Source organism: Mustela nivalis, assembly GCF_964662115.1.
Source record: "Mustela nivalis genome assembly, chromosome: 6".
NCBI lineage: Eukaryota > Metazoa > Chordata > Mammalia > Carnivora > Mustelidae > Mustela > Mustela nivalis.
The window spans coordinates 86,293,291-86,312,474 of record NC_139025.1 but is presented as its reverse complement, the minus strand read 5'-3'; the positions used below and the strand labels follow the sequence as shown (position 1 = coordinate 86,312,474).

The following is a 19,184-nucleotide window of genomic DNA, read 5'->3' as shown; positions in this document are numbered from 1 at the left end:
ATGTACATGATTACTTCCCTGTTTTCCCAAGATAGAGTGCTATTGTGTCTCTCAAAGGCTGTAAGCTAATTCAATCTTTAAAGAAATATCCATTCACAGCTTTTGAAAGAATCTCCCATTACTAAATGTTCTCTTGTGGGTGGTCACCAAGGTTGCTGCCATAATAAAGGGGCATGCCGATGCTAATATTTCCTTGTATTGTGAGCAGAGCGGAAAGAACACCCATTATAGTTCATTGAAATTAGCCTCTTATGTTGAGCTAGCATTTCAAACATAGCTGAATAAATCCAAATGTTGTCTTTGGGCATTTAATTTGAAATGACATTCTTTGTAATTCTTAATGGCTCCTGACCAAAAGCATAATTAAGTTCAAATTTTATTTCTCCCACTAATAACCAATATTTAATTTCTACATTGAATAGGAAAAAAGGGCTCACTTTAGTTATCTTGTGTTGCTCTACTGACTGTTTTCTAATTGTTTTTTGGTTTTTTTTTGCTTGTTTTTAGAGAAGCTTCTGATAATCTTGCAGTGCAAAATCTGAAGGGGTCCTTTTCTAATGCTTCAGGTATTGACTAATTATAATCTAAACATAATAATGCTCTGTGTGTGTGTGTGTGTGTGTGTGTGTTTGCTGCTCTAACTCCTTGTTGCATCAGAAATATATCTTTAAAGTAACAGATAAAATTAATTGTACCAAACAAATGGAATTTCTCTCTATGCTTTTAAACTCACATCCTAGAAGAGGACTAGGAGTTTAGTGATTACTCTAATTGCAGTACAGCTCTGTCTTCCTGCCTTATTTTCACAACCGGTTTAATCTTCCTTTGACTCAGTTTACTGTACAAATTAAATGTGGTTAATTTTCCTGGGAATTTTCCCCACACCTAAGATTGAAAGCCAAGAGGGAACAGTGGTGATAGTTAAGTCTTTAGTTTCATCACATCTGCTAGTCTTACTGAAAAAGAAATGTCCCACTTATGTCCACAGGAAGACATATTTGCCTTTTAACAAAGAACTGGGTCTTTTTGGTTTGTTAGCACTGACTTTCTGCCACTGTTAGATTTCAAATACTTTGAGGAATTTAAAGTATTAGAGTTTGAGAGATAGTAAATTTTATTTTATTTTATTTTTGCTTTAGGTTCATGAGGTTTGGGTGACTTGTATAGAATCCCTACGTCTTTGTCATTTTCTGCTCCCACTCCTACCTGAGAATCTTGACAGAAGCACTGAAACTTCTGGGGGTTAGGGTTCTGGGTTCCTCCAGGTCACGAGCAGCTAGTTGCAGAGATGGAAAACAAAGCCCAGATAGAAATCTAGCCCATAGGATCACAGTAGAGTGGTATTCCTCTATCTCTGCCATCTCTGTGGTGTGTTACAGAAAGTGGGACCAGATAAGACCATAAATTTGGCAACTCTGTTTCAGGTTTGTTTGAAATCCATGGAGCTGCAGTTGTACCCATCGTGAGTGTGATAGCCCCAGAGAAGCTGTCAGCCAGCACTCGGAGGCGATATGAAACTCAGGTACATATACTTTCCTCAGCTTTCTAATGTAAACTACAAAGGAGGAAGAAAACTGGAAAGGACGATAAGAAATGGTTTCCTGGAAAGAGTTTTCTTTGCACTTCCTTAACTTGGTAGCTTCTGAAAATTTCATCAACAAGGCATCTCTCTGGTGTTAGGATTCTGCTCCATTTGTCCTCCCGAAGAGGCATCCATGTACATTATAGGCACCTACAAGTATCGTCACTAGAAGCACTGTCAAAATTACTTGATCTAAACAAAGACTTTGTGATTTGGATACAATGACAGAGGGGTTGCTTTGTTTCTGTTCTAAGTAACAGAGCAGGGATGCCTGGGTGGCTCAGTTGGTTGAGTGTCTGATTCGGCCCAGGTCCAGATCCTGGGGTAGAGTCCCACATTGGGCTGCTTGCTTAGAAGGGAGGCTGTTTCTCTCTCTGCCCGTTGCTCCCCTCGCTTGTGTGCTCTTTCTGACAAATATATAAGTAAATAAAATATTTATTGGAAAAAAAAAAGGAAGTAACAAAGCAGAAGAGAACTATTCTAAGACTTTGGAATGTTTTTGGTATTTGCTATCTGCTTAATTCTGTGTGAAATGCTGCATAAAATTTAAAAGACATGGCATGACCCCAATCAAAGAGTTTGTAACCTTAGAAGCACAGGCATTATATATTTAGAGAACAACAAAAGAGAAGTAACAGAATGCTGCATTAGATACACTGAAAGTGAGTGTTGGACATGGGAACATTGTAGAGATCAGTGTCTGCTTGGATGATAGATGAAGGCTTCCTGGAGCAGGGAATCCCTGAAGTATTTAAATAGGTGGGGAGGAAAGATAGGGCAGTCCTCCGGTTAATGAGCTAAGTCAGGACACTGGCCTCACTTGGGAAGTGGGTATTAGAGAGCAGTCATTATTTAGAAATATGATTAGAGGGGCACCTGAGTGGCTCAGTTAAGTTTTCTGACTCTTGATTTTAGGTCAAGTCATGATCTAAGCGTTGTGAGATCAAGCCCCAAGTCGGGCACCATGCTCAGGGTGGAGTCTCCTTCTCTTTCTTTCAGCCTCTCTGCTTGCTCATGCTCGTTCTCTCAAATACTTAATTAACATATAATGTATTATTTGCCCCAGGGGTACAGGTCTGTGGACCATAAAGCTTACACATTTCACAGCACTCACCATAGTCCATACCCTCCCCAATGTCCATAACCCAGCTGCCCTATCCCTGCCTTCCATATCCCCCTAGCAACCCTCACTTTAAGAGTCTCTTATGGTTTGTCTTCAAATAAATGAATCTGAAAAAAAAAAAAAAATGACTAGATCAAAATAGAAAAGATTAAGTTACCTCACTTTTATAGCGCACTCTTAGCTGTTTCTCAGTATAGTGGACCGGCAACTCATTTTCACATCTTTGTTCTATGCTCATCCCCTACCATATTTCAGTTCCATGTCCTTATTGCTATCATCTTCCCCTTTTTCCAAATTTAGCTTAATACCAAAATCCCCTTACTTCCACATGAAGTTTCAATGCCCTGAGCTTCTAGGGGTCATTTCAAAGTTATAAAGAAATAAGTAAGTGGATTATTATCAAAACAGGCTTTAGGGGGTGCCTGGGGGGCTCAGTTGTTAAACAGCTGCCTTTGGCTCAGGTCATGATCCCAGGGTCCTGGGATAGAGCCCTGCATTGGGCTCCCTGCTGGGCAGGAAGCCTGCTTCTCTCTCTACCACTCCTCCCTGCTTGTGTTCCTTTTCTTGCTGTCAATTACAAATCTTAAAAAACAAAACAAAACTATAAAATCTCAGTTGTCCCGAGATCCAGATAGGCTGGGCATTCATCTTTCCAAGTCGTAGATAATCTTTGGAAGCCCTGCTAGGCCTTAGTTTGTCCCTCATGGTTGTTTACTACAATAGGAAATAAAATGGCAAGAACAATGATTTGTGTTGACAGGCTCTGAATTCTGACATGTCTTCTTGTTTAGGTACAAACACGACTTCAGACCTCCCTTGCCAACTTACATCAGAAAAGCAGTGAAATTGAAATTTTGGCTGTAAGTTGCTCTAACGTTTTGAAAACTGCCTGTGTCCCTGTCATCAAAGTCATTTCCTCAGAGGTCAGGGCATTTTTGCTCCCCACGCACAGTTTGGGGATGCAGGCCTTTCATCACTGATGTGAACCGCATGTAATCTAAATCTGTAAAAACTGGGGAGAAAATGGAAGGTTTTGTGTTTGTCCTGTATTCTTCATCTGGAAGATGGGGGGGCAGGGGAAGTAAAAACAAGAATCACGATTTTTCTAAAATGTTTCAGACCTTTGCCTTATTAACACATGGAGTATAGGCAGCAGCATGAAGCCTTTGGGGTGTACTGTGAGGACTGGGGCTATCTGTTTGCCAGTGCTGACATCTTACTACTCAATGGTTCATTTATATGTGCTTGATTTGATACAGCACAGTAGCATCCCAGATTGTGTAATCCTGATTCATGTTGCTCCATCCAAAGTGACACCATTGTGACAAGTCAGTATGTGCTGCCTAGGGTCCCCTGACAGATGACATTTTTGTGTATCAACAGGTGGATCTACCCAAAGAAACAATCTTACAGTTTTTATCATTAGAGGTAAGCAAGATGAATTCTTGTGCATTGTGGCCTTTAAAATTCCGAAGCTTTGCTATTACTTTGCCAAAACATAGTTGAAAATGGCATTACTGGGCGCCTGGGTGGCTCAGTGGGTTAAAGCCTCTGCCTTCGGCTCAGGTCATGATCCCAGGGTCCTTGGATCAAGCCCCGCATCAGGCTCTCTGCTCAGGAGGGAGCCTGCTTCCCTTTCTCTCTCTCTCTGCCTCTCTGCCTACTTGTGATGTCTGTCTTTAAAATAAATAAATAAAATCTTAAGAAAGAAAGAAAATGGCATTACTTTCTTAGTGATACTAGATATTTTTCAAGCAGTTCCAGAAATTTACTTAACATTGTTCCTTTTATGTGACATAGATATTACTAAACAACTAAATCAGATTTTGAGAGAATCATAATTTTCTAGTGACTTTCAAATTTCAGAGATTAACATCTTACACATTTACTTTGTGTCAGGCTCTGGCAGGCCTTACTCTAAGCATTTTTCAAATATTAATTCATTTAACCATAACAAGCTCAAGAGGTAGGTACTGTTATCCCCATTATATAAACAAACAGAAGCAGAAGGATTTTACATTTTATGGAGAATGGAAGAAGAGATTTTAAATATCTTGTTCAACGTTAACCTACTAGTAATGCTAACAGAGCCAAGATTTGAACTTAGGCTAGGGGAATCTATATTCCTAACCACCATACAATGCTGCCTCAGACCTTCATTTCAACTAGGGAAGGATATATAGAACTAGAACTACATGAAAAATATTTTTGTAAAAATTAAGTTAAGTCATTAGATATATTTAAAACTTTTATGGGTAGCACAGAAAACAAATAATCCAATTAAAAAATGGGCAGAATATATGGACAGACGTTCTTCTAAAGAATAAATACAGATGGCCAACAGACAGATATATAGATGTTCAACATCAGGGAGATACAAACTAAAACTACAGTGGGATATCACTTCATATCTGTTAGAATGGCTAAAATCAACAAGGCAAGAAACAACAAGTGTTGGAGAGGATGTGGAGAAATAGGAACCCTAATGCAGTTGGTAGGAATACAAACTGGAAAGTTAAAAATGGGGCGCCTAGGTGGCTCAGTCCGTTAAGCATCTGCCTTCAGCTCAGGTCATAGCCCTGAGACTGAGCCCTGCATCAGGATCCCTGCTCAATGGGGAGCCTGCTTCTCCTGGTCCCTCCGCCTGCTGCTCCCCCCCTGTGTGTGCTCCCCGCCTCCGTCAAATAAAATCTTTAAAAAAAAAAAGTTAAAAATGGAGCTACTCTGCAATCCAGTAAATGCACTACTAGGTATTTATCCAAAAAATACAAAACACTAATTCAAAGAGATACATGCACCCCTATGTTTATAGCAGTTTTATTTACAATAGCCTAATTACAGAAGCAGCCCCATGTCTACCAATAAATGAATGACAAAGATGTGGAGGGATGGGTGTGTGTGTGTGTGTGTGTGTGTGTGTGTGTGTGTAGGTGCACGCGCGCAGAACATAATGGAAAATTCAGCCATAAAAAAAAAAAAGAAATAAATCGTGCCATTTCAACAACATGGATAAAGCTAGAGAGCAGAATGCTAAGTGGAATAAACCAGAGAAAGACAAATACCAAATGATTCCCCTTTTATGTGGATTTTAAGAAACAAAGAAAATGAGCAAAGAAAAAAAGACAAACCAAGAAACACTCTTAATTATAGAGACTAAACTCTATAATTTAGGGGGGGGGGATGGGTAAAATAGGTGATGGGGATTAAGGAGTACACTTCTCATGATGAATATGGAGTAATGTACAAAAAACTGTTGAATCACTCTATTGTACAGCTGAAACTAATGATACTATATGTTAACCATAATGGATTTAAGAAGTTTTTAGTGGGTAACCTTTTTATCAAATAGCCTAGTAACTTTAAAAAATCTGAGTAAGTATTCTTAATAGCAAAGATAACGAATTACAATCACAGCTATAGATGATTTTTTTTAATATCCTATTAAATACCTTTTTTGCTTATCTGGAGCATTTAGTCAGATTTGCTCCAGAACTGACATTTCATACACCTTCTGATGTCATCTTATAAATGGGCATATATGCCACTGTGCTTGCAAGTACGACTTTATGATCCACTCAGGTGGAGGCGCACATAGGTGGTACTTCCGTTTTCCACAAAATAAATGGGCAGAAATAACTGGTCTAAAGGTACAGTAGCACACTGTGGCTGAAGCACTGAGCTAATTGGGATCAAATAAGGAATCTTGTTGTAAAAAAAATTGATGCTTCAAAGGAAGAACCCCAGCAGTCGCCCCACTGGTTCTGTCTATAACTGGTATTTTTTTCAGTACACTTAAAGGGGGAATGGCAGTGGCATTTCATCAGTGACCCAGGAAAAGCCAGTTAATAAACGTTAGTAGCTGTATTAAGTCTTATCTATTTTTCCTAGTGGGATGCTGATGAACAGGCATTTAACACAACTGTGAAGCAGCTGCTGTCACGCCTGCCAAAGCAGAGATACCTCAAATTAGTCTGTGATGAAATTTATAACATCAAAGTGGAAAAAAAGTAAGTTATTGCTAAGGTATTACAGGTGTCAGTATGGGTTAAAACTCAAGGGATTTAAAGTGACACATTTTATTGTCTTGTTGAGGGTTGATGGCTGATAAACCATTGTTAGAACTGCACCTGATAATCAGTAAATCTTGTTCAGGACTGCAATCACAGTCACAATTTGTCAATAACAAAACACAGTACTGCCAGGAGTAGCTGTCCCAATTACAATTTTCATCACCCAGGCAACTTCTCGCAGTGTCTACATTAAAGGGAACTGCTGTGACTGCTTTGCTGTAGGTCCTCACGTGGGAATGCCAGTCATTCATGTTACCATCTGCTTAAAAGGCAACAAGAAAACCTGTGAAGTGTTTTATGTAGGGCCTTACATACAGACCCATGCCACTCAAAGCTTCTGTAACATATCATTTTTTTAATCACTAGCCTTCCATCTTTTTTTTAAACAAAACTTACAGTTAAGTGTTCTAAAAAAATTTTAAGTTTGTTCTTCATCCATTATATTGATCCTACCTTTTCTCTTTTGCAGGGTATCTGTATTATTCCTGTATAGCTACAGAGACGACTACTACCGAATCTTATTTTAATCCTAAAGAATGGTCATTATCTTGTTCTAAGATAGGAGCTTATCCTATGAAATGTTGTACATTCATTGTAATTTTAACTTTACATTGTAAGAAGCTGCCCTACAAAGTTGAGCTTTGTAAGTTTTTCATATGTAATATATAAATTTATCTTTTTTAATATAATAAATGCTTTCATATACCTGCTGCTTTTGAGTTGCAAATCTGTTAACACTGAAGGCTTTGTGGCACTAGAACACAAAATAGCCCTGTTTTTTCCCCTTAATTCTAATGACTAAGGAAGTGCCCAAGCCACCCCCAATAAATCAACCCCAAAGGTCCAAATCAAGACACACAGTAATTAAAGCAGCAAAAAGTAGTAGTGAAGAGAATTTTAAAGTAGCAAGAAAAAACAGTTACTACAGGGAAACCCTGTAAGGCTATCAGCTAATTTCTCAGCAGAAACTTTCAGCAGGAAGGAGTGCCATGATAAATTCAAACTGCTGAAAGAAAAAAGCCTGCAGCCAAAAATACTCTATCCAGCAAACCTAACACTCAGAAGAGAAGGATAGAGAGTTTCTCAAATAAAAGTTAAAGAAACACATGACCACTAAATCAGCCCTATAAGAAGTGTTAAAGATCTTTGACTCAGTGGACAGAAAAAAATCATAATCACAAGAAAAGTACAAAGCACCAAAGCAATAAAATTAAGTATATCTGTAAAAATTAGTCAAGGAAGAACAAACAACAAAAAAGGATGTAAACTATGACACCATACACTTAGAAATGCAGTCGGGAGAGAAGTAAAGAACAGGTCAATCTTAAGTGAACATCAACTTTTAGACTGCTATATAGTTATGAAGTTAGATACTAACCTAATGGCTACCACAAATTAAAAATCAGTAATGGATATCCAAAAAATAGAGAAAAGAATACCACTAAGGAAAGCCTGCAAACCATGAGAGCAGAGAGCAAGAGAGGAAAGAAACCAAGAACTACAAAAACAACCATAAAATAAGTAACAAAACCATACACAAAAATAAATTCAAAATGGTTGAAAAGACCTAAATGTAAGACAGGAAACCATCAAAATACTAAAGGAGAAAACAGGCAGCATTTCTGACCTCAGCCATAGCAAATTCTTCCTAGACACATCTCCAGAGGCAAGGGAAACAAGCAAAAGTGAACTATTGGGACATCATCAGAATAAAAAGCTGTATAGTGAAGGAAACAAACTAAAAGGCAACCAACAGATTGGGAGCATAAGACATACTGGATAAAGGGCTAATATCCAGAAATATAAAGAATTTAACAAAACACCCCAAAAGTAATCCAGTAAAAAAAGGTGCAGAAGACATAAACAGACGTTTCTTCAAAGACCTACAAATGGCTAACAGATGCATGAAAAAATGTTCAACATCGCTCATCATCAGGGAAATAAAACCACGAGATACTATCTCACACCAGTCAAATGGCTAAAATTAACAACTTAGGAAACAACAGATGTTGGCAAGGATGCAGAAAAAGGAGAACCCTTTTGCACCGTTGGTGGGAATGCAAACTTGTGCAGCCACTCTGGAAAACAGTATGGAGGTTCCTCAAAAAAGTTACAAACAGAACTATACTATGAACCAGCAATTGCACTACTAGGTATTTATCCAAAGGATACAAAAATGCTGATTTGAAGGGGCACATGCTGCCCAATGTTTAAAATAGCTTTATCAAAAACAGCCAAATTATGGAAAGAGCCCAAATTTCCATCGACTGATGAATGGATAAAGAAGATGTGATATATATACACAATAGAGTATTATTCAGTCATCAAAAAATGAAATCTTGCCATTTGCAACACTGTGGATGGAACTAGAGTGTATGATGCAAAGCAAAGTCAAAGACATATATCATGATCTTACTCATACATGGGATTTAAGAAACCAAACAAATGAACATAGGAGAAGGAAAGGAGAAATAAAAACAAGAGAGGCAGGGAAACCCTAAGTGACATTTTAAAAAAAGATTTGAGAGTGAGAGAGCATGGACACAAGTTGGGGGAAGGGCAGAAGAGGAAGCAGACTCCCTGGTCAACCGGGAGCCTGACGTGGGGCTGAATCCCTGGACTCCAGGATCATGACCTGAGCCAAAGGCAGATGCTTAATGGACTGAGCCACCTAAGTGCCCCAAACCATAAGTAACTCTCAACTATAAAGAACAAACTGAGGGTTGTGGGTGGGGAGGGGAGTTGGGGGGTGGACTAAATGGGTGGTGGGCATTAAGGAGGGCACTTATGATGAGCACTGGGTATTACATGTGAGTAATGAATCACTAAATTCTCCTGAAACCAATACTACACTATATGTTATCTAACAAATTTAAATAAAAGTAAGTCACAAAATGACACTAAGTACAAAACTATCAAAAATTACTTTGCAAATGGACTAAATGCTCCAATCAAAAGACAAAAGGTGATGGATAAAAAAGTAAGACCCATCTACATGTTGACTATAAGACACTCATTTCAGTCCCAAAGACACCTGCAAACTGAAAGTGAAAGGATGAGAAAGCATTTATGCAAATGGAAGTGAAAAGAAAGGAGGGGCGGGGTGTTGCAATCCTTATATGGGACAAAATAGACTTTAAAATAGAGTATTATGGTACCTGGGTTACACCTGTGTTATTGTCTGACTAGGTCTCGGCTCAGTTCATGATCTCAGGGTCATTAGATGAAGCCCCACACTGAGCACTGCATTAGATGGACTAAATGCATCTGGGGTCTGTGCTTAGCACATAGTCTTCTTGGTATTCTTGCTCTCTCTCTCTCTCTGCCTCTGTCCCTCCCCACAATCCCACAGTCTCTCTCTCTCAAATAAATCCTGGGGTGCCTGGGTGGCTCAGTTGGTTAAGTGTATGCTTTTGCCTCAGGTCATGATCCCAGGATTCTGGGATCAAGCCCTGCATCAGGCTCCCCACACCTGCTTCTCTCTCTCCCTCTGCTGCTCCCCTGCTTGTGCTCCCTCTGTCAAATAAATAAATAAAATCGTAAAAAAAAAAAGTCTTTAAAAAAATAAAAATAAATGAAAGACTTTAACAAGAGATGAAGAAGGGCACTACATAATAATAAAGGGACAATCCAACAAGAGAACATAACAATTAAAACTCTTTATGCACCCAACATGGAAGCACCCAAATACTTAAAGCAGGCAGTAAATAAAGGAAGTAATCAAGAATAAATAATACAGTAACAGTCGGGGACTTTAACACCCCACTTATATCAAAAGATATATCATCTTAGGAGAAAATCAAGGAAACTGGTTTTCAATGATACACTGGACAAGATGGATCTAACAGATATATTCTGAACATTCCATTATAAAACAGCAAAATACACATTCCATTCAAGTGCACATGGAACACTCTCCAGAACAGATCACAAATCAGTCCACTAAGCAAGCCTCAACAAGTAAGTTATACCATGCATCTTTTTCAGTCACAATGCTATGGTACTAGAACTCAACCACAAGGAAAAAATCTTCCTGGAAAGAGGGACACCTGGGTGGCTCAGTAGGTTAAACATCTGCCTTTGGCTTAGGTCATGATCCCAGGGTGCTGGGATTAATACCCACATCGGAATTCTTGCTCCGTGGGGAGCCTGCTTCTCCCTCTGCCTGCTGCTGCCTGCTTGTGCTTGCTCTGTGGCAAATAAATAAATAAAATCTTAAAAAAAAAAAAAAAAAAGTCTGGAAAGAGCACAAATACACAGAGGTTAAATAAGATGTTACTCAACAGTGACTGGGTCAACCACAAAAATCAAAAAGGAAATAAATACATGGAAACAAATGAAAGTGAAAATACAATGGTTCAAAATCTTCAGGATGTGGCAAAAGCAGTTCTAAGAGGGAAGTTTATAGCAAGAGGTCTACATCGAGAAGCAAGAAAAATCTCAAATATAAGCTTATACCTAAAGGAGCTAGAGAGAATCAACAAAACCCCAAAGCAGTATTAAAGGGAAATAATAAAGATTAGAGCAGAAATAAACAGAAACAAACAGTAGAAGGAATTAATGAAATCAGGAGCTTATTCTTTGAAAAGATAACAAAATTGATAAACATTTCGCCAGACTCACAAAAGAGACTCCAAAAGCAGAATGAAAGGAGAAATAACAACTGACGCCACAGAAATACAAAGAATTATAAGGCAATACTATGAAAATTAAATGCCAACCAATTAAGACAACCTAGAAGAAATGTATACATTTCTAGAAACATATAACCTCCCAAACTGAATCAGAAAGAAACAGAAAATTCAAACAGGTCAATTACCAACAATGAAATTAAATCAGTAATCAAAAAAACTGAATGTGGGGCACCTTGGTGGCTCAGTTGGTTAAGCATCTGACTCTTGATCTCAGTCAGGTCTTGATCTTGTTTTGAGTTCAAGCCCCCATTGGGCTCCCTGTTAGGCGTGGAGCATACTTAAAATGAAACAAACAGAACACTACAAATAAAGAGAACTACAGGCCAATATCTCTAATGAACACAGATGTTAACATCCTCAACAAAATATTAGCAAACTGAATCCAACAATATATATATTTTTAAATATTTTATTTATTTATTTGTCAGAGAGAGAGAGAGCACGCGAGAGCACATGCACAACAGGCAGAGTGGCAGGCAGAGGCAGAGAGAGAAGCAGGCTCCTTACCGAGCAAGGAGCCCGATGCGGAACTCAATCCCAGGACCCTGGGATCATGACCTGAGCTGAAAGCAGCAGCTTAACCAACTGAGCCACCCAGGCATCCCTAACAACATATTTTAAAAAATCATTCACCACAATTAATGGGATTTATCCCTTGGATGCAAGAGTGGTTCAGTATGCATAAATCAACCAATGTGATACATCACATCAACAAGAGAATGAATAAAAAACGCATGATCATTTCAACAAATGCAGAAAAAGCATTTGACTAAGTACAACATCCATTTATGATAAAAATTCTCAACAGATTCAACAGACTATATTGAGGGAACATACTTCAACATAATGAAGGCCATATATGAAAAACCCACAGCAAACATCATGCTCAATTGTTGAAAACATGAGAGATTTCCTCTAAGGCCAGGAAAAAGACAAGGATGTCTGCTCTCACCACTTTTATTTAACTTAGTACTAGAAGTCCCAGTTACAGCAATGAGACAGAAAAAGAAATAAAAGGCATCCAAATTTGTAAGAAAGTAAAACTTTTTTAAGAAGCTATTTTATTTATTTAGAGAAAAGCATACAAGCAGGGGATGGGTTTAAGGGGAGAGGGAGAAGCTGACTGCTAAGGAGGGAACCCGATGTGGGGCTCAATTCCAGAACCCCAGAATCATGACCTGAGCTAAAGGTAGACATTAATGAACTGAGCCACCCAGGAACTCCAAGAAAATAAAACCTTATTCACTACTTGCAGATGTCATGATACTACTATATAAAGAAAATGATAAAGACTCCACAAAAAAAAGCTATTAAAACTGATTAATGAATTCAGTAGGTAGCAGGATACAAAAGCAACATACAGAAATCCATTGCATTTCTATTACCTATATACTAACAATGAAGTAGCAGAAAGAGAAACTTAAAAAAAAAAATCCCATTTACAATTGCACCAAAAATTACAAAATACCTAGAAATAAACTTAACCAAGGAGATCAAAGACCTATACTCTGAAAACTATAGAACACTAATGAAAACTGAAGATGACACGCAAAAAAATTTAAAGATATTCTGTTTATGGATTGGAAGAACAAATATTAAGATGTCCACACTACCCAAAGCAATTAATGCCATCTCTATCAGAATACCAACAACATTCTTCCCAGAACTAGAACAAATAATCCTAAAATTTGAATGGAATCATAAAAGAAACCAATATAGCCAAAGCAATATGGAAAAGAACAAAAACAAATGGGACATACCACAATCTCAGATTTCAAGATACACTTACAGAGCTGTAGTAATCAAAACAGTATAGTACAGACACTACAGACATACAGATCAATGGAACAGAAGAGAGAGCCCATTAATAAACCCATGACTATATAGTCAATTAATCTTTGACAAAGGAGGCAAGAATATACAATGGGGAAGTCTCTTCAGCAAATGGGATTAAGAAAAATGGCCACTTTCTTACACCTTCCAAAAATAAACTCAAAATGGATTAAGAACCCTAACTATAAGACGTGAAACCACAGAAGTCCTAGATGAGAGCACAGCTAGTAATTTCTCTGACATCTGCCATAGCAACTTTTTTTAGATGTCTCCTGAGGCAAAGGAAACAAAAGCAAAAAGAAACTATTGAGACTACATCAAAATATAAAGCTTCTGCACAGCAAAGGTAACAATTAACACTACTAACAAGAGAACCTATGGAATGGAAGAAGGTATTTGTAAATGACATTATCAGATAAAGGATTAGTATCCAAAATATATAAAGAGCTTACATAACACCAAAAACCCAAATAATCCAATTAAAAATGGACATAAAACAGGAACAGACATTTCTCCAAAGAACAGATGGCCAACAGACATATTAAAAATGCTCAACATCAGTGGCACCTGGGTGGCTCAGTTGGTTAAGTGTCTGCCTTTGGTTCAGGTCATGATGTCGGGGTCCTGGGATTGAGCCCCACATCGGGCTCCCTGCTCTGCCGGGAGTGTGGTTTTTCCCTCTCACTCCCTCTCTGTGCTGTTTCTCTCAAATAAAATCTTAAAAAACAAAACAAAACAAAACAAAACCTCAACATCACTCATTATCAGGGAAATGCACATTAAAACCACAATGAGATATGTTATCACCTCCAACCTGTCAGAATGGTTAAAATCAAAACCACATTGTGCTGGGCAATGATGTGGAGAAAAAAAACCCTCATGCACTGTTGGTGGGAATGTAAAGTTTTCTACACTGTAGAAAACAGTATGAAGTTTCCTCAAAAAATTAAAAAGAACTGCCATATGATCCAGTAATTCACTACTGGGAATTTACCCAGAGAATACAAAAACACTAATTTGAAAAGATAGAAAAGATAGATGAACCCCTAGGTTTATTGCAGCATTATTTACAATAGGCAATTATGGAAGCAGCCCAAGTGTCCATTGGTAGATGAATGGATAAAGTGGTATAAATATACACCATGGAATATTACTCAGCCATAAAAAAGAATGAAAACCTATCATTTGCAACATGGTTGGAGCTAGAGAGTATAATGCTAAGTGAAATAAGTCAAAGAAAGATATATACCATATTCTTTTTTTTTTTTTTTAAGATTTTATTTATTTTTATGGCAGACAGAGATCACAAGCACGCAGAGAGGCAGGCAGAGAGAGAGGAGGAAGCAAGCTCCCCGCTGAGCAGAGAGCCCAATGCAGGGCCGATCCCAGGACGCTGGGATCGTGACCTGGGCTAAAGGCAGAGGCTTTAACCTACTGAGCCACCCAGGTGCCCCAGCCATATTTTTATACTCACATGCAGAATTTAAGAAACAAAACAGACCAAAAAGAAAAAGAAAAGAAAAACCAAAGAGACTTAACTATATGAACAAACTGATGGTTACCAGAGGAGAGGTTGGTGGGGAGATGGGTGAAATAGTTGAAGGGGATTAAAAATTCACTTATCCTGATGAGCACTGATAGAATTGCTGAATCACTATGTTGTACACCTAAAATTACTGTAACACTGTATGTTAACTATACTGGCATTTAAAAAAATATATCATTTGGAAGCAGGATACTGGCACTTTAAAAAAATTTCAATAACCCATTTTGCAAACCTGCTCTCTTGAAAAAAGTAAAATATTCTTTTTCCCCCTCCCACAAAAAAAAAAATACCCAAATCAAAGGGCTTATCAGCACCACAATCTAACCAATTGAGCTGGGGGGGGGCTTTTAATCAAAGGGCTTAAAGAAATGCAGTATTATATTTAACTTGGAATCATTATTTCTGCTGATTCTGTAATGGGCTTATCCTTAAGGTGATTAAGCAAAGTCTCACTTGGCTACGTGACTCATTCAAATCTGCAAAAGAAACGATGTTAAATTACACAGCTAGTTGGGAAGAATACAACTTTTTATAAAAGTGTGGGATGTTTTTTTTTAAAGATTTTATTTGAGGGGCACCTGAGTGGTTCAGTCGGCTAAGCATCTGCCTTTGGCTCAGGTCATGATCCTGGGGTCCTGGGATCGAGCCCCATATCAGGATCCCTCTCCTCCCTGCTTGTGCTCTCTCAAATAAAGAAAATCTTAAAAAAAAATTTTTTTTTTTTTATTTGAGAGACAGAGTGCATGAGTTGGGGAGAGGGCTACGGGGAGAGGGAGAGGCACAGAATATCAAGCAGACTCTGCACTAAGTGCAGAGCCCACCATGGGGCTCAATCTCACAAGCCTGAGATCACAACCTGAGCTGAAACCAAGAGTCTGACACTTAACTAACTAAGCCACCCATGCACCCTAAACTGTCAGGTTTTAATACCAATAACCTAGAACATAGGGTAAAGGCTATTCATAATCCTAACACTCCAGAATTAGTAATTATTACCAGAAACTATTCACAGAGGGTAGGGAAAGTAATAAATAACAAATGGTCAGTGCAGATAAATACAGGTTTAATGATCCATTGTTCTTCACACAGATGGCTACAGAGACTTTATAATCCCAGGATACACAACCATACAACAAAGACCAATCAGCCAATTCTCAAATAAACTCGGCTTCTTACAACTATCCTATAAACACTGCAGCCTTTCTTCCATCCAAAATGACACTCATCTCACATGAAAAGTTATTATGGAGGAACCAGAAACCTAGATTTGTGGCCAAAAGTAAAAACCAAAGAAAAAATAGTGATTCGGTGGTTAGTTGGTGAAAGATGGATATCTGGTGCCCTTCACTGTGCTGCTTTGCTCTTCTTACTCTTGCTCTTTTTGTCCCTCTTCTTCAGCCCATCCATGTTAGCTCTCAATAGATTTGAGTAAGCCTAAAAGACACACAGCACGAACTTAGTGGGAAGAATTGTAAATTGTGGAGCGGCTGCCCCATTTCCATAATAAGTTTAGAGTAGTCAATATCACAAAGCCTACCAACCTGATAAAGCATATAATACGATGGAACGATTGTATCCTATGCATAATGGTGTAAAAGGAAAACAAACTCACATTACAGCGGCTTCTGACAATCTTCAACCAAAAAGGGAAAACTATAGGCAACTTCTTGTTTAACTATACTGTAGGAAGAATGTACCTGAAGCCGAATGCAAAATCTACCTTAAAATACCAGTGTTGAAAGTAAAACTCGGACCCTGGCAGCTTTTACTCAATGTATCAGCAAAACATAAGAAATACCATTCTTAACCCAGTGTTCAATTTTGTGCTCACTCTTACTTGAGAAAGGGCATATAAGGAACACCAGAAACTCACCATCTGAAACTTGTTCACTTCTTTGGAGCTCACCTGGAAAAGGGAAAGAAAAGAAAGGTGCACCCCTATTACGCATATAGGAATCCTCTGTCTCACCCCAGGAATAACTCAAAAGCCTCATTAAACATCATAATCTTTAAAATATATCTTTCCAACTTTAGGGATCATAATACACTAACAGCTATTCTTCTACTCCACTTTACTTGGAGGAAGAAGCAAAGCAACTCAGCACTTTTTTCCACATGAGAATTGTACCAAGAAGGGAAAGAGGCAGAAAGGGGATCCTAAAGCTAAGTTTCTCACCTCTGCAGTTTTTTGACACACATGGCACTGACTTTCTCCCTGGATTCCAGAGATTTCAGAAAACTTCATTTTAATCTTTTGTGCAAGATATATTTAAACTACTCCCACCCCATTTTATTTTAAACCCACCTTCTATTAATTCAAGCCTATTTAAGCAAAATGCAAGCCACCACAAGAGAAATTCTATCTACTTCTGAAGATTCCTAAGGTTTCCACATTTCATGATACCCAAGTTCGTTTTTTAAAAACCACATAAATTTGGGGTGCCTGGGTGGCTCAGTCAGTTAAGTACCTGCCTTTGGCTCAGGTCATGATCCCTGGGTCCTGGGATTGGCCCTGCGTCGGGCTCCCTGCTCAGTGGGTACCCTCGTTCCCCTGCTACTCTGCCTACTTGTATTCTCTATCTCTCTGCCCAAAAAAAAAAAAAAAAAAAAATCTTAAAAAAAATAAATAAATAAAACCACCTAAGTTTGCTTTATTTTAAAAGTCCTCTCAAGATAACTGGCAAAGGGAGACTTATCAACTAATTATGGTCTACATTCTCATGAATGTCCTGTCCTGATGTGATTGAAGAGCAGTCTGGTTCTGCCCCAGAAAAGTAAAGAAGTATTCACTCAGAATCCAGAAAGTCTATTGCCACATTCAACCTCCACCTTGAAAGAGACCACTAGGGCCATTGACTAAATCCATATGCTCTCTGTTAGTAGCAAGCCTAACATACAGCTACATGTTTGCTGTTGTCAACCACAAATTCAAGCCAACTATCAGCTTACAAGTAAAATCATCTGGTACCAAGAAACTGTTCATTGAAGGCCCAATACAGTTAAGAGAATTAGGAATCAACTATTTATGCCAAATGCTCCTCACAATACCACTGTGTATAAGGATCAATATGTTCATTTTATTTCCACAAAAACTTCAGTAGAACCAAGGAGTATTTGACTTCAATTTAATTTTGCTTTAATTTCCTACTACTGGGGTCATAAAAGGTGGCCCTGATCCTGAAACATGTGGGGAGCTACACTAGCCTTTATTCAAAGCAAAAGCAAAAACCTGGTTCAGATATGCCTATCCGAAATTAAGTTCAAGTCTTCTAACTTCAAAATTGTACTGTCAGGACTCCAACTCACCACAGTGCTGATCTTCTTTTTCCCATCAGTAGCTCTTAACAGACACTTGTTGTCTGAGGGCTCAAAGCCCTCTACAGAACCCTTCCTTGGAATGGGTTTAGTTCGACCATCATCTGCATGAAAAACACATCCTGATGAACACAGCCACTAAACGCTAACAGGTAGACAGGATGTTAATAAGTAGTAGATAAAACCTAAAATTCATCTCCACTGCTCTAGATCTGTTAACTACATCACACTTGGCCAAACCTTGGGAAACTACTTGTTATTTCAATGACGGGAACATCGTAACTGCAAGGCAGATGATAGCTCATTAATGGCGTGGGTTTGGGACCCTTGACATCCCCCCCCTCAAAAAGTCCCCTCTGACTGGAGCACACTGTAACCAGAATCAGCCTGGGTGGTTACATGCTGGGGGTCGACAAGCACCACAATCCCTAATGCTCCCGTTACCCAGCCCTGAATGCGCCCAGTACAGGAGGAGGAAGGTTGGGGAAGGCGGGGAAGCGCCTCAGACAGACTCCACCCTCGGCTCCCGACACTGGGCACCCTGGGACACCGGGCACCCCGGCCGAGGCCTTGCTCGGCCTCCCAAATTCCTTCTGGCCTTCCCGCGTCGACAGCTGCTTACACTTCTTCAGGGTGATGAACACGCTGCCCGACAACCGGCACTTCTGAAACAGTCTGGTCAGCTCCGTCAGGAACTGGAACACAAGCCGGGACCCGTTAGGCAGTCCCAAATCCTCGCCCCGTCAAGTCCCAGTCCCTCCCACAGCAAGCGGCAGAGGTCCCCAGCTAAGCCCCAAACATCCGTCCCTCAGCCGGCCCGCTCCGGCTCTACCTGCTCGCTCTCCAGGAGCACCATCCCGGCGTCGCTAGCTCCCCGGCGTCAGCATAAGGCCCAAGCAATTGGAGCCGGAAGCTCCGCCCAAAGTGGGCGGGACTTCCGGTATTAGATTGACACTCTCTTCCACCAGTCCCTACCTCCACCCTCTCCTCTCCCTCCTCCAACGCCTGCGCTCTGGGACGC

General features: G+C 39.3%; 2 protein-coding genes across 7 annotated transcripts in view; one reads left to right on the top strand and one right to left on the bottom strand.

The window, feature by feature from the left end:
- Nucleotides 1-7,480, top strand: part of EIF2AK4 (eukaryotic translation initiation factor 2 alpha kinase 4) — a 109,550-nt gene extending 102,070 nt beyond the window's left edge. For all 6 annotated transcript variants that reach the window (XR_014312988.1, XM_082735534.1, XM_082735536.1 and 3 more), the window contains 6 exons: nt 508-566; nt 1,425-1,522; nt 3,497-3,565; nt 4,089-4,133; nt 6,594-6,712; nt 7,245-7,480. Coding sequence is in view for 5 of the 6 variants with exons in the window: in XM_082735534.1 (XP_082591660.1) it covers nt 508-566; nt 1,425-1,522; nt 3,497-3,565; nt 4,089-4,133; nt 6,594-6,712; nt 7,245-7,302 (448 nt within the window). In the remaining variant the exon portion in view is untranslated. The remainder of the gene's footprint in view (nt 1-507; nt 567-1,424; nt 1,523-3,496; nt 3,566-4,088; nt 4,134-6,593; nt 6,713-7,244) is intronic.
- Nucleotides 7,481-15,890: 8,410 nt separating this feature from the next.
- On the bottom strand, nt 15,891-19,126 carry SRP14 (signal recognition particle 14). The gene is made up of 5 exons (XM_082735604.1): nt 18,996-19,126; nt 18,786-18,858; nt 18,155-18,267; nt 16,722-16,754; nt 15,891-16,282 (listed from the first exon to the last, which is right to left on the bottom strand). Exons 1-5 carry the CDS (start codon nt 19,017-19,019, stop codon nt 16,193-16,195), a joined length of 333 nt encoding a protein of 110 aa, XP_082591730.1. The 5' UTR covers nt 19,020-19,126; the 3' UTR covers nt 15,891-16,192.
- Between the last annotated feature and the right edge of the window lie 58 nt (nt 19,127-19,184).